We start from the raw sequence: 13,563 nt of genomic DNA on the forward strand, positions 1-13,563 counted from the left end.
GCGGTGGATGCTCTGGGAATGTCCTCACCTTACTTGGTCATATTGAGCAACAGAAACTTGCCTTTTTCATTACGTGTTAAGGTACTTGCTCTGCACCAGACACTATTCTAGGTACTATGAAAGAAAACAAACTAAGGCCTTTCCCTGAAGCCTATCTCTAATGGTGGAGCTAAATAAATTAATAAATAGTAAGTCCAGTAGCACTAGTGTCAAGAGGAACTTAGGCTGAGTGGTGTGGGTTACTGTTTTACAAGTTCCTTCTGATCATGTCGAGCAAGCTTTGAACAGACATGAGTGGAGAGGGAAAAGGCTGTGCGGCTGTTTGGGGAACACAGCTTCTAGGAGAACAGCTGGCAGTTGTGATCACACACTGGCATGGACACTTAGGTGTGCACGTGTGTTTATGCGTGCGCACACACACACACACACACACACACACACACACAAATCTCTAAAAAGGAAGAAATAAACCAAACATGATGACATATGTCTAATCCAACCACTGCAGAATGAGAGACAGTAAGCTTAGGACCAGCTCCAGCCAGCCAGGGATATATAGTGAGAGCCCATCTTGAACAAAGGAAACACGAATAGAGAGAGAACGGTGCTTGCTCTCTGCCTAGGGTGAAAGCTTGTAATCTATCTTAGGAGATAATGTTTAAATCAAGAATTGAAGAAGAATAGGGATTTTCTGCAGGTTAACAGAAAGAGTGGCATTATAGACTCTTAGTACCAGAGTCAGCCAACATGTTCATCATCAAGTATTTACGTGAAACCGTTTTATTTTTCTAGTTTCTGGGATTAAACCCAGGGCTCCGTGCACGCTAGGCAAGCACTCTGCCACTAAGCTACATTTCCAGTTCCAAACATTGTAAAATAACAGCATCAATACCAGTTAATACTCCTATTTGACGCTAATTTGCAGAAAAAGAAAGCGCTAAGCGATGGAGATGGTTCGGAGTCTGCAAACTCAATGTCTTCTCTGAGCCCCGTGAAAGAACATGGTGTGCTGTTTGAATGCTCACCTGAAAACTGGCCTGATCAGAAAAAGTCTCCACCAGTCATGTCATACTGGGTGGTAGGGTAAGTGTGTGGAAAGTGCGTGAATGGGAAAGTTCGGTCAGAACTGGGGGGTGGGGGGTGGCAAGCAGAGGTGTCCCATAACCTCGGCCTGGGGGTGTCATCAAGCTAAAATCTTGAGTTTTGATTTTTTTTATTGTTCCCCCCCCCCAATACCTTCCTTGTGTCTCTTCCAGTGGAGATAAGAGAGGATGATTGGGAGAGGAATTTGATCAAAGAACATCAAAATTGTGAAAGAAAGACATGGGGCCGGGAGGGGGAGGAAGGAAAAAAGAAAAGAAAGGAAGAGGGAACCATCAGGTCGAGGCTGCTCCCAGACCTCCCAGAATCACTAAGAGGACGCGCCCCCCCCCACATTCCTTACTCTTTCCCATTGCATCTTCTTTTATCTTCTCTTTTCTTTCCCTCTCCCCTTTCATTCCTCACTTACACTCACTCCTTCAAGACCCTTCTGTCCGTGTCACTCTGTCTGTCCACTGTGGGCCATCCTCATTGCCACTGGGCAGCTGTTTCTGCCATCCTTCTGTGGAGGGTCCCCCCCCCCCTTTTACATCCACCGACACTGACAGGTTATCTTCTCATGGAGAGCTTCCCTCTCCCACTGAAGCAGCACCCTGTCTTTCTCTGCACCAGCCCCTTTACTGTTTTCCTGGTGCAGAGGCAAGAATGCCAGCCTCATGAAATCAGGATTCCTACTTGCCTTCCCCACTATTGAGGTCTGTCTGTAGCTGGCCCTGGCACTCAATAGCAACTTGATAAAATATGTAGGTGTAGTAGATGGAGTTGCATTGGGCATACAGGGTGGATATTTGAGTAGTGTGTTAAACCCAGAAGCAAAGAAAGTCCTCATCTCTAAGCCTTACATCTTGTAGAAGAAATCTGAAATACATACACTCGCGATGTGTTATAGATACAATATTGATATGTATCTATGTATTTATATATAAATATTCATATATATTCATATATATATATATATATATATATATATATATATATATATATAAAATAGATTAGACCATGCAACCATACTACAGGAATCCTGAAGAAGAGAAATGTAGTGTTAGTCCAATTTTATCTGCAAATGAGTTGTCACTGTTACAACACAATATTTTAACAATATAGCAGTTTAAAATATAAGTGCCAATAGAATATTTAATGGCTAGTATGATTAAAATGATATGGCCAGTATTGCCTAAATGGTAATAATAAACAGGTTTAATATTTAAGACTGAGGGGTATAGTAGTAGGCATTGATTAAATAGGAGTTTCTACACTCTAAGACAGTAACATTAATTAAGACATGAATTATTTATTTAAAAACTGGGCTATATTCTGTTTTCTGTAGATTTAGATTCATGAGGTTTTGGTGCAGTGGTATTTTTTTGTTTTTATTTTCAGTTTATTGCTGATTGTCCCAGAACTGAAAGAAAACAAACGGAAGGGACTGTATTACCTTATATCTGAAATGACCATGTTCTTTTCTTTCTGCAGGCGGCTCTTCCTTAACCCCAAACCTCAGGAACTATATGTCTGTTTCCATGACTCAGTCTCAGAAATTGCCGTTGAAATGGCGTTTAAATTGTTCTTTGGGTTAACGTTGTAGCTGTGTTTGTAAGATGCAAAGCAACACACAGATAGACCACAGGACATCATCAGAATGACGGGAATCATCATACAGAGATAAGGCTCAGTACATTCATTATTCAGTATTGTACTCGTTAAATACTGAGATGTGATACTATTGGGTTGGTGCATCAGTTCATGTGTGGTATTATATAAGACATCTGAGCTGGTACTTGATCAAAATATAGAGACAAGACTGTTAATTTATTGCCATTTTGGTATACCATGCTAATTTATTGAATAGTTTTAAATAATGTGAATTCTTTAATAAAAATTAATATAGGAGATGGTTTTTTAGGGTTCATATTTTAATCATTGTTTGTTTTCATAAAATCCAATACTGAATGACTGATACCTGGTGAAGAAGTCATGACTTGAAGAGATGGCAGGGTTCTACAGCTGTTTAGTGCTGTGTCGTGAGCAAGCCCTTGCGTCAGTTAGACCTCAGAGTATGTGTAGACATTATTATTGCATTAGGATTTTGAAATGCCCAGTTAAGAAAAATGTGTTGTTTGCTTATTGGTCAGTATATAAATTTACAAAACCTGTGTTCTAGTTTCTTAGCAAATCAGAAGCCTGTGCACTGATTTAAGTATTTTAGTAGATACTTCACTACAGAGGCAGAGGGAGAGGGTGGCAGTTAAAGTTAATTTATATTTATTTGATTCTCTTTATTGTTTATTTGGATTAGGATACACCTTTGCAATCATCTGTAAACTCCCACTGCTTTCTTTCTGGTTCACATACATTTATTTCAGGTCTATCAAATCATATTAAAAACACTGAAGTGGGGGCTGGATCAATGACTCAGAGGTCTGGAATAAGTACCTCAATGGAAGAGAACTGAGTTCAGCTCTCAGCACCCCCATTAGGTAGCTCAAAAACCCCTGTAACTCCAATCCTTTGACCTTTGCAGGTACCCCCACACACAATTAGAAAATAAAATCCTTTTTAAAATACTGGGGGTCGTGGGGAAAACAGGCTAAAGCTATTGTATGTAACTTCTTCTATAAAAAACTGATTTTTGTCTTACGAATTAGCATCAACCTCTACTGGGTTTTTCCGAGGGAGAGGGGTTGCTTCCCTGGCTGTGGCTAACGTGAGCTTCAGCGGTTCAGAAAGCTGATGACACAGATTTTCTTTGGCTGTGAGAATGTGGTATGTTGAAAAGTATAGTAAATGCTAAATTTATTATTGCCGTCTACCCAGGTGGACATCCCACAGGCTCAATATCCCCCCACATTTTACAGTCCTGGGTAGTTTCTCCTTCAGGGGCATATATGTTGGAAGGCAAGCTATCTAAAACCAATCTCATCCCTACATTTTCTCTCCCTCAAACACTAACCCTCCAGCTTAAAACTAGAAAGCATACTAGTGCACCCCTGAGCCATTCGGCCTTATAAAACTACTGTTACCTTGGTCATCAGTGTAAGATTCTCATCCAGGCATAGGTGACAGATACCAGCTGTTTATAGCACCAGTGACTTCTGGGCCTTAATTGGGGCTTTCAAGTTAGATAAGAAAATTGTGCACCTAAAATTGTAGAGAACAGCTTGAAATATCTCCCCCACTTAACTGAGTCAAATTAGTCAAGACTCGCTTCTATCTTAGACAGCCCATGTGCAGATATATGTGTTCTAGCATTTCTAAAAGTGTATTTATTAAATGTCTCAAGTTTCTGGATATAGCCTCAAATCCTGAGCTGTTTCTAGTGCTGATCATTATGATGAATGTAGCTGTTGATGACCTCAGGTGTTCAGACAGAACAAACTAAGACTTTTAGTTTTAATAGAGGGAACTTTTTTTTTCCATTTAAATTTTGATCTGTTCATGCTCTCTTCATGTCAGATAGCCATGCGCACACTATTTAAAACATAGTGTAAAAGACAAACACAGCACAGATGTTAAAGATGGGCCATTGGCAGTGCAGTACATGTGCACCATAAGTCCATGCTGAAGAGACACTGCATTTTTAAGGAAAGAATATTGTCTTCCTTTTCATTTCCAAGTGAACATTGAAGGCAAACTTAGCTGACCATGCCCAAAAATAAATTCAGACTCACATCTGAAAGTCAATCAGTCTGACTGTTGGACAGTAGAGTCCCTGTCTGTCTTGTTTTCTGGGAGAGGACAAAGTGTCAAGTGCAGATCCCATAATGATGGACCTCAGAGAAACCTCCTTGAGTCAGGTTCTATTCACATCCTGGTAGTCATGTTCTAAAGAACATTACTGTATGAAAGTAAAATGCATTGTCTGCCTAGCATGCTTAGAACTGTTATGTCTGGCTTGGTGGCACATGCCTAGAATCTAGGATTCAGGAAGCTGAGGCAGAGGGCAAGCTGGGTTCTACCTGTAATAAACAATAAAACCACAAGTACTTTCTTACTACTGTCTCACGCTGCTTAGCTCCAAAGAAACGCTAGACTCTTGCTTTTTCTTCCCCTCTTCTCTCTCTTCTCTCTTTTCTCTCTCTTCTCTCTCTTCTCTCTTTTCTCTGTTTCTGTCTTATCAGAGAACTGTACCTAGGAGGGCAGGGTAGGCAGGGTCTCACTTTTTGTGCCAAGGGACTATGGATGATGATACCCACCTAACAAAGTGGTGATTGTAAAATAATCTCTTTCAAACATTTCTAACACAAATTGAAAAAAACCATGAAACTAGTCTACTAAGTTTTGTCTGCCTTAACCATTGTTCGTTTCTGTATGCTCTCCCTAAACCATGGTTGTCACATATTGTCAATTATGAAGCATAAGCTGTGGCTACCATTTATCATCATTAAGTGGCCACAGCTTGAGAACCAAAAGGGTACAGTTAAGTCATACCTGTTACTGCATGACAGCAACGATCCGAGAAAATTACTTCGCACTATAGTTTTGAGAATAAGGATTTATATTTTGAATTTTTTTTGAAATGCTAAGTTCTGTTAAAACTTGAACCTACACACCAAACCGTATGAACTAATTTAATTATGAAGAGTTTTATTTCTGTATATAATTAAAGCTATTTTTCTACATTATTCAGAGTTTTAAATAAAAATGTTTTGGAGGTTTGTTTGCAGTATTATGTTTGCCTTTAAAAATGATTTGTGTGTGTGTGTGTGTGTGTGTGTGTGTGTACATGCATGTGTGTGTGCTTGTGCTCACATGCCAGCACCATGGCCCAGGTGGCAAGGTGCACATGAGGTCAGTGCACAACTTGTTTCTTCCTACTCTCTGGATCTATGTCATCATACTTGGCAGTAGTCACCGTAACCCACTGAACCCTCTCGCTGTCCTTCCGTTGCCTTTATATACACTTACCCAACCAATGCTTCCTGAACTTCTACTCACTGCCAAACACTGCCAAGCACTACAGATGCAGCCATGAGCGGAATAACTAAGGCTTTCTGCCCTCACAGAGTTTGTGTTCCCATGACAGAGGAAGACCACAAAAAAGATGAAGTATGTTGCTGAATGCTAAGAGAAATAACAGGGAAGTAAGAGATTGTGGTGAAGTTGGCAAACAGGGTGGCCCGGGAAGGGTTTCCTGAAGTAACCTCAGACCAAACTGAGAAGATGTAAGCATGCTGATTGATGAGGAGAGAGGAGGAAACAGCAGAAAGGCCCTTAGCCCAAGCACTTTTATATCATTGAAATCACTACAACTTCTTCCCTTCTGTGAATTAGGAAATTGTCATGCAGCCAGTCAATCAGTTTCAGGTCTAAACTTTGAAAACTTGACTAAGCTCCCATAGGTAGTGTTCCTAAGTGAGTACTTTCTCGTTGGTCTGTGTCTCTTGATGCAGGTACGTGGATGCAGATGATATCATAGAGAAATAAGCAATATGTGAATGTGGAGGGTAAGGCAGAGGAAATGACATGGAAGAAGGCAGAAGACTGTTTTCTGTCCTCGGAGATTCCATGCCCCTGTGACCAGAGATAGAGCCTCACCTTAGAAATCCAGTCTCCTCCTCATTGAGCACAGGGTCCCCAATGGAGAAGCTAGAGAAAGGACCCAAGGAGCTGAAGGGGTTTGCAGCCCCATAGGAGGAACAACAATATTAGCCAACCCAGAACTCCCAGGGACTAAACCACCAACCAAAGAACACACATGGAGGGACTCATGGCTCCAGCTGCATATGTAGCAGAGGATGACCTTGTTAGTCATCAATGGGAGAAGAGGCCCTTGGTCCTCTATGCCCCAGTGTAGGGGAATGCCAGGACCAGGAAGCAGGAGTGGGTGGGTTGGTGAGCAGGGGGAGGGAAGAGGGGATTTTCAGAGGGGAAACTGGGAAAGGGGATAACATCTGAAATGTAAATAAAGAAAATATCTAATAAAAAATAAAATAAAAAAGAAAGAAACCCAGTCTCATCAGAGAGTAATTGAGAAATGCCTCTTTAGGTTTTTGTTGACAGGCTTCATTCTATAAAAAGAGACTGAGACATCTCACCTTATAGATCTTGGCAAATAAGCTGAGCATTTCTGGAATTTGCAGTGGGCTTCACAAAGGATTTTGAAATGTGATAAGACAAATTAAAATATAAGTTTATGGGTGATGATTAATGCAGTTGCTTCAGGAAGATTAATATAGACACATTATATGAAATAGAAAGATGAGTTGCAAACACTAGCAGAGTTGGCGAGTCACTGGGAAGGGTCAGATGGAGGTACATGGAACCCGGAGAACTTGCCAACTGACATGAACAGAAATCAAAATATTACAAGATTCCTGGTCTACAGTCCTGACCCAAACACCTTTTTACTAGACACAAAATTAGAAAGTTTATAACACATTTAAGATACCAATGAAAATTAGATCCTCTTGTTCAAAAAAGCCAAAACTCATCCAGCTCCCAATAAAAGTGTCTCAAAAGTTCTTGGTAGGTCATGCCAATTGAAACGTAAGACAGATTACCAACTGAAAAATATCAAACATGCTTTAGAAAGCAATTAGAAATATGTATGTGCTGCCATAGCAGGATCTGGATGAAAAAAAAAAAAAAAAGCTAGATAGGAAAGAAAGAGACATTCTTGGCGTAGTACCAAGAGAAGCTTGAAGTGTGGTATTAGCTTCTAATGAGGCCTCGAATGTGGGTTAAGGGCAGGCTTGTTGAGCTTTCAGGGTTCCATGAAATTAAAACTATTTTCTTAATGGTGTTGAGTGTCGCGCGACTTTTTATTTTCATTCTGCTCTAATGATACAGAGGGATGAATTTTCTAGGAGCTCCATGTGTAATATTGCAGAAAACAAAAGCAATGGTGCTTAATCCGATTATCTTTTGTCAAGTATTAATTTTTTTAAAAAATGTAGAACAATACTGTTCTCTATCTACACATGCACACACACACACTTTTTTTTTTTTAATTTTGGAAAATGTATTTTTAGGCTTCCTACCTGATGGCCAGCTTCCATAGTGCAGAAAGCTATTGTGCAGTCTGCTTGGGGAGATAAAGCACTGACATTCTTACCCAGCTATGTGAGTTATAATGTCAACCTCCAACGAAAGATGTGCCCATGGGTATAGTAGTGACTTCATAACCAACTGCTTTCTTGTTGGATTTGAGGTCCACTTCACAAGAAGCAACTGTGGCACCTGGTCAAGAACCCATGGCTGAGGGAGTCATAGGCCCTAGTGGGGGAACCTACTACTGTTGTTTTTGCTAAATGGAGTGTGTGTGTGTGTGTGTGTGTGTGTGTGTGTGTGTGTGTGTGTGTGTGTGTGTGTGTTTTCTTGAGACAGGATCTCTCTGTGTAACCTTGGAACTTGCTCTGTAGACCAAGCTGGGCTCAAACTTTTATACTGATCCACCAGCTTCTGCCTCCCAAGTGCTGACATTAAAGGTGTGTTCCACCACTGCCTGATGCTAAATGGACATTTGAAAAACCGTTTTCGAAATACTCACCTGTCTACCCATAGAGCAATGCTTCTTATAGCTGCAGACGTTGGTTATCACGGCACTAAGAATGAGTGACAGTGTAGTGGTGCTTGGCCCTAAGTGAGATGTCTATATCACCTATCCAAGGTTCGGGGAAGATGACAGATGAGGGGCAAGAGCATTAGAGCCAGAGGATAAGGAGTGTGCCTCAGTATCCCCCTCTTCTGGACACAACTTACCACTGCATTTCATGAGTCTACTGTAACTGCAGTTACCTGCATTTGGACCAGACATGCCAACATTGCCTCTGGATTCTGGAAGAGGCTTGTGAAGCCCCATCCTCCTCAAGAGGCAAATGCTAGTTAAGAGCTTCTTGGGGTGAGGATGTCATTATCCTCAGAGGTGTAGCCACTGAAAAGTAGTCCCTGCTCCTCCACCCATGCTCACACAAACAGTCCTAAGCAAACTCAGTGGCATGCAGGTAGAGGAGTGGGGAGGGAAAAAGAGAGGAAGAGAGGAAAGATGGCTGATGAGAAATGAATCTTAATCAGGTTTGGCTCAGAGAAGTCACAGCAAGACTGAGACTATGACAAGCTTATTCCAAGCTTTCAGATTTTTTTATATCCTTATCAAAAATGGAGTATAATGATGGTTGCCAGGATCAATACCATGTTAGTCGCTAGGATACAATGATGTTTGCAGGTTACACAAGGTATAAAAAAATTCATGTTTAAGACCAACTATCCTGTGAAGCCTCTGTATGCTTCACTGACTTCTAGGGAAAACAGAGAAACACAAGGTAGCCTGAGGGCCTCACTGCCCTGAGGAATGCCTTAGTTTCTCCTGAAACATTGTCCCAAGAGCCAAGGACTCTAACCTGAAAAAGCTATGACATATGCCTCTCAAGGCAACTAGACCAGGCCAACTTCATAATTCCTTTCAATTAACCAGGGCGAACACGATTAAAATTCACTAACTGTAGGAAACCATCAAAGAATACATTTTTAAAAAATAAAAATATACTTTTAGCTATGTGCAGTGGCTCACACTCCAGAAGCTATGATGGGAATTTTGCCATAAGTTGAAGGCCAGCCAGGTCTGGAATAAGATTCTGACTCACAACTTTAAAAATGAAAATAATTCTAAATTTATTAATGTACTTTGCAATGGACCTCTCATTGTTTTAACTGGATATGTGTTCATTTTTAAAGATCTTTAATGCACTTGTCAGTATATTTAACAATAACAACAAAAAAGGTTTCTGTAGACTTTAATATGTTTTAAGAGGAAGGTTCTGTGGATGGAGAAAACAAAAATTAAAACAAAACAAAACAAAACAAAAAACTTGTGAATTGCTCTTTTAGAAAGTCAATGGTTCTTAAACCTGCAAAGTAGAATTCCCCCAGAGGGAGCCCCAGGCATGGTGGTGCATGCCCTTACTCCTGTATTCTCTATGAGTTCAAATTTCTCCGTGACAGCCAGAGACCTACAAAGAGAAACCCTGTCTCAAACAAAACAAAACAAAGCAAAACAAAACAAAACAAAACAAAACAAAAGTTCTCCAGAGGATTTAAATATTCCATAAAACCTAATTTAATGAGTAGGACCTAGCTTAATACATCATTTTAAACAAGCCAACACAACACGCGACTGTCCTGTCTCCCTTAAAACTTTGATCCCCAGCCGGACGTGGTGGCACACGCCCTTAATCCCAGCACCCGGGAGGCAGAGGCAGGCGGATTTCTGAGTTCGAGGCCAGCCTGGTCTACAGAGTGAGTTCCAGGACAGCCAAGGTTATACAGAGAAACCCTGTCTCGAAAAACAAAAAAAAAAAAAAAAAAAAAAAACCAAAAAACTTTGATCTCCATCTAGAATCACTATTCAATAGAAATTTCAGTTTAAATAAAATATAACGGAGGAACATGTTAACTTCTTTTTTTTTTTTTTTTCTCGAGACTTCTGAGGAGGAGCCAGCAAGTCCACGGCGACTAGACAAACGGTTCCTGCTGAAACAGAATACGGATGTCTATTCCAAGCGACAGGCTCACGTAGCCCAGGCTGGCCTCGAATTTGTCGTGTGGCCATGAGTGTCTGCACCTGCCGGGATTTCAGGCATGCTGCATCTGGCCAGAGTGTGCTTCCTGGTAAGTAAGCAGGAGGTAAATTAACTGTGGACTGACCAGCATTCAGTTATTCACGGGGTAGGTGGAGGCTGAAGGACCACGGGGCCAGCAGGAGCACTCCGAGCCCCGCCCCTCTGCAAAAGCCACTGTGCACTGACTGAGCATGCGCAACTGGAAACACGTGTTGTGGTCACATGTCCCACGCCCGCCCGGCGTCAAGGCCGTTGGGCACGCCTGCGCAGCTCTTCTGCCCGTGCTGGATGCGCTGTTCTCCCCTCCAGGATAAAGCCGGAGCGGTTTTCCGGGTCTCCTCAGTGTCGCTTGAGTGTTGGTGTGGCGCTGCGGCTGTCCGGTTGTCCGTCCTCAGTCCAACATGTCGAACGAATCCTCCAAGAAGCAGTCTTCAAAGAAGACGCTGTTCGACCCCGTGTCTTTCTCGAAGGACCTGCTGGCCGGCGGGGTCGCGGCCGCGGTGTCGAAGACAGCTGTGGCGCCCATCGAGCGGGTGAAGCTGCTGCTGCAGGTGCAGGCGTCCTCCAAGCAGATCAGCCCCGAGGCGCGCTACAAGGGCATGATGGACTGCCTGGTGCGCATCCCTCGTGAGCAAGGTGCGTATGGCGCCGTGCTTGGCCTTAGCGGCCCAGACACGGGGTGGGGGTGGGGGTGGGGTGACACCAGAAAGGGTGACCCAGAGGAAAAGGGGGTCACCCAGAGGAAGTGACGTTGACAGGGTGGTCCAGAAGAAAGGAGGGGCTTATGCAGAGAAAGGGTGGCCCGGAGAAAAGGGGGTCACCTAAAGGAGGGAATCCTACACAGAAGGTGACCACAGGAGGGGGTGATTTAGAGGAAGAGAATGACACAGCAGAAAGGGGGTGGTCTAGAGAAAGCCATTTAGGGGGCAGGGTGACCCTGAAGGTGTGATCCTGAGGAAGGAAGGGGACTATCTTCTAAATCAGGGAGTCATCCTGACCTGGAGGAATCGATCCCGAGGAAGCGGATTGACCTAGTAGAAAGGGGAGTCATTCAGATAAGGGGTAACCCAGGGAAAAGGGGTCATTCAAAGAGGGTCACTCAACCAGTGGGGTGACACGAGAAGGGGTGGTGCAGAGGAATTGGGCGACTTAAGTGGAAAGGAGTGTGTTTTCTAGAGAAGGGGTGATCAAGAGGGAATGGAAACCAGCGGGAGAAAAGGGAGTGAGCCAAAAGATGTAGCGGAGGGAGGGCTCAACCAGAAAAGTGTGTTTAGTTAGGGTGCAAGCAGCTGCCAGCTGTAGCATAGGAGATTTTTGTTTCTGCTTTTTTGGTTTGTGGTGGTGGTGGTGTTTTGGAGAATGTGCAGGACCACTGTTTTTTGAGACAGGGTCTATGGAGCCCTTGCTAGCTGGAATTCTCTTTGTAGACCAGGCTGATCCAGAACTTGAGTTGACCTTCCAGCCTATTTTGAGAGTCATGGGATTACAAAACTGTTCCTTAACCTGCCAGAATTAAGTGTTCTGACCCATGTAACATGAGTTCCCAAGGCCAGAAAGGCCTGCAGTGTGCAGGTCTGTGACATCAGTATTTGCACCTTGAGTCCTTGTGCCTGGCTCAGGTTGCATGGTACTGTGTGTTAAATGTTCTAATGGGTTAGCTATTTCTTGAAGTGGGAAGCTTCTGAGAAGTACAAATACAGATGCATTGTGGCCTCTGAGTGTGCTGATGCCTGATCAGTGAAAAGCTCTGCTTACTTTGGACAACCCCTGATGACCAGGCCTTTCAATAAGGCAGGCTTCTCAGTGCAGAATGTAAGAGTAATCATGGCAAATGAAATTTTAATATAAGTTCTAAAAAACATTTATTAAAATGTACTTTGTGTGACTTTATGTATGCATTCACATATGCCCTGCATGTATGTGGAGTCAGAGAAAACCTTTCGGGAGGCAGTTCTTTCCTTCCATTCTGAGTGTACTGGGGATAGAACTCAGGTCATGGGGCTTGGCAGCGGGTACATTTACCTGCTGAGCCATCTCATCAGACCTAACATGATCATTTTATTTTTTATTAGATATTTTCTTTATTTATATTTCAAATGTTATCCCCTTTCCTAGTTTTCCCTCCAAAAATCCCCTATCCCCTCCCCCTGCTCCCCAGCCCACCCACTCCCATTCCTGGTCCTGGCATTCCCCTACACTGGGGCCTAGAGCCTTCACAGAACCAAGGGCCCCTCCTCTCATTGATGACTGACTAGGCCATCCTCTGCTACATATATAGCTAGAGCCACAAGTTCTACCATGTGTTTTCTTTGATCGGTGGTATAGTTCCAAGGAGCTCTGAGGGTACTGGTCAGTTCATATTGATGTTCCTTCTATGGGGCTCCAGTCCCCTTCAGCTCCCTGGGTATTTCTCTGGCTCCTTCATTGGGGACCTTGTGCTCTGTCAAATGGATGACTGTGAGCATCCATTTCTGTATTTGCCAGGCACTGGCAGAGCCTCGAAGGAGACAGCTATATCAAGGCTCCTGTCAGCAGGTTCTTGTTGACATCTGCCTAGTGTCTGGATTTGGTGGTTGTTTATGGGATGGATCCCCAAGTGGGGCAGTCTCTGGATGGTCATTCCTTCAGGCTCTGCTCTGAACTTTGTCTCTGTAACTCCTTCCATGGGTATTTTGTTCCCCATTCTAAGGAGGGATAAAGTATCCACACTTTGGTCTTCCTTTTTCTTATTCTAAGTTTCTGGGCTAATATCCACTTATCAGTGAGTGCATATCAAGTGACTTCTTTTGTGATTGGGTTACCCCACTCAGGATGATATCCTTCAGATACATCCATTTGCCTAAGAATTTCATAAATTCACTGTTTTTAATTGATGAATAGTACTCCATTGTATAAATGTACCACA

General features: G+C 42.8%; 2 protein-coding genes across 2 annotated transcripts in view; both read left to right on the forward strand.

The window, feature by feature from the left end:
* Intu (inturned planar cell polarity protein) overlaps positions 1-2,998 on the forward strand; it is a 59,895-nt gene extending 56,897 nt beyond the window's left edge. Inside the window, exons 15-16 of the mRNA XM_021196521.2 lie at positions 926-1,083; positions 2,575-2,998. Of these exons, the coding sequence (XP_021052180.1) occupies positions 926-1,083; positions 2,575-2,686 (270 nt within the window). The 3' untranslated portion in view covers positions 2,687-2,998. The remainder of the gene's footprint in view (positions 1-925; positions 1,084-2,574) is intronic.
* A 7,951-nt stretch (positions 2,999-10,949) lies between these two features.
* Positions 10,950-13,563, forward strand: part of Slc25a31 (solute carrier family 25 member 31) — a 17,410-nt gene continuing 14,796 nt past the window's right edge. Inside the window, exon 1 of the mRNA XM_021196647.1 lies at positions 10,950-11,294. Coding sequence (XP_021052306.1) covers positions 11,060-11,294 — 235 coding nt within the window. The 5' untranslated portion in view covers positions 10,950-11,059. The remainder of the gene's footprint in view (positions 11,295-13,563) is intronic.

The sequence above is a fragment of the Mus pahari genome, chromosome 4 (assembly GCF_900095145.1).
Source record: "Mus pahari chromosome 4, PAHARI_EIJ_v1.1, whole genome shotgun sequence".
NCBI classification, from domain to species: Eukaryota; Metazoa; Chordata; class Mammalia; order Rodentia; family Muridae; genus Mus; species Mus pahari.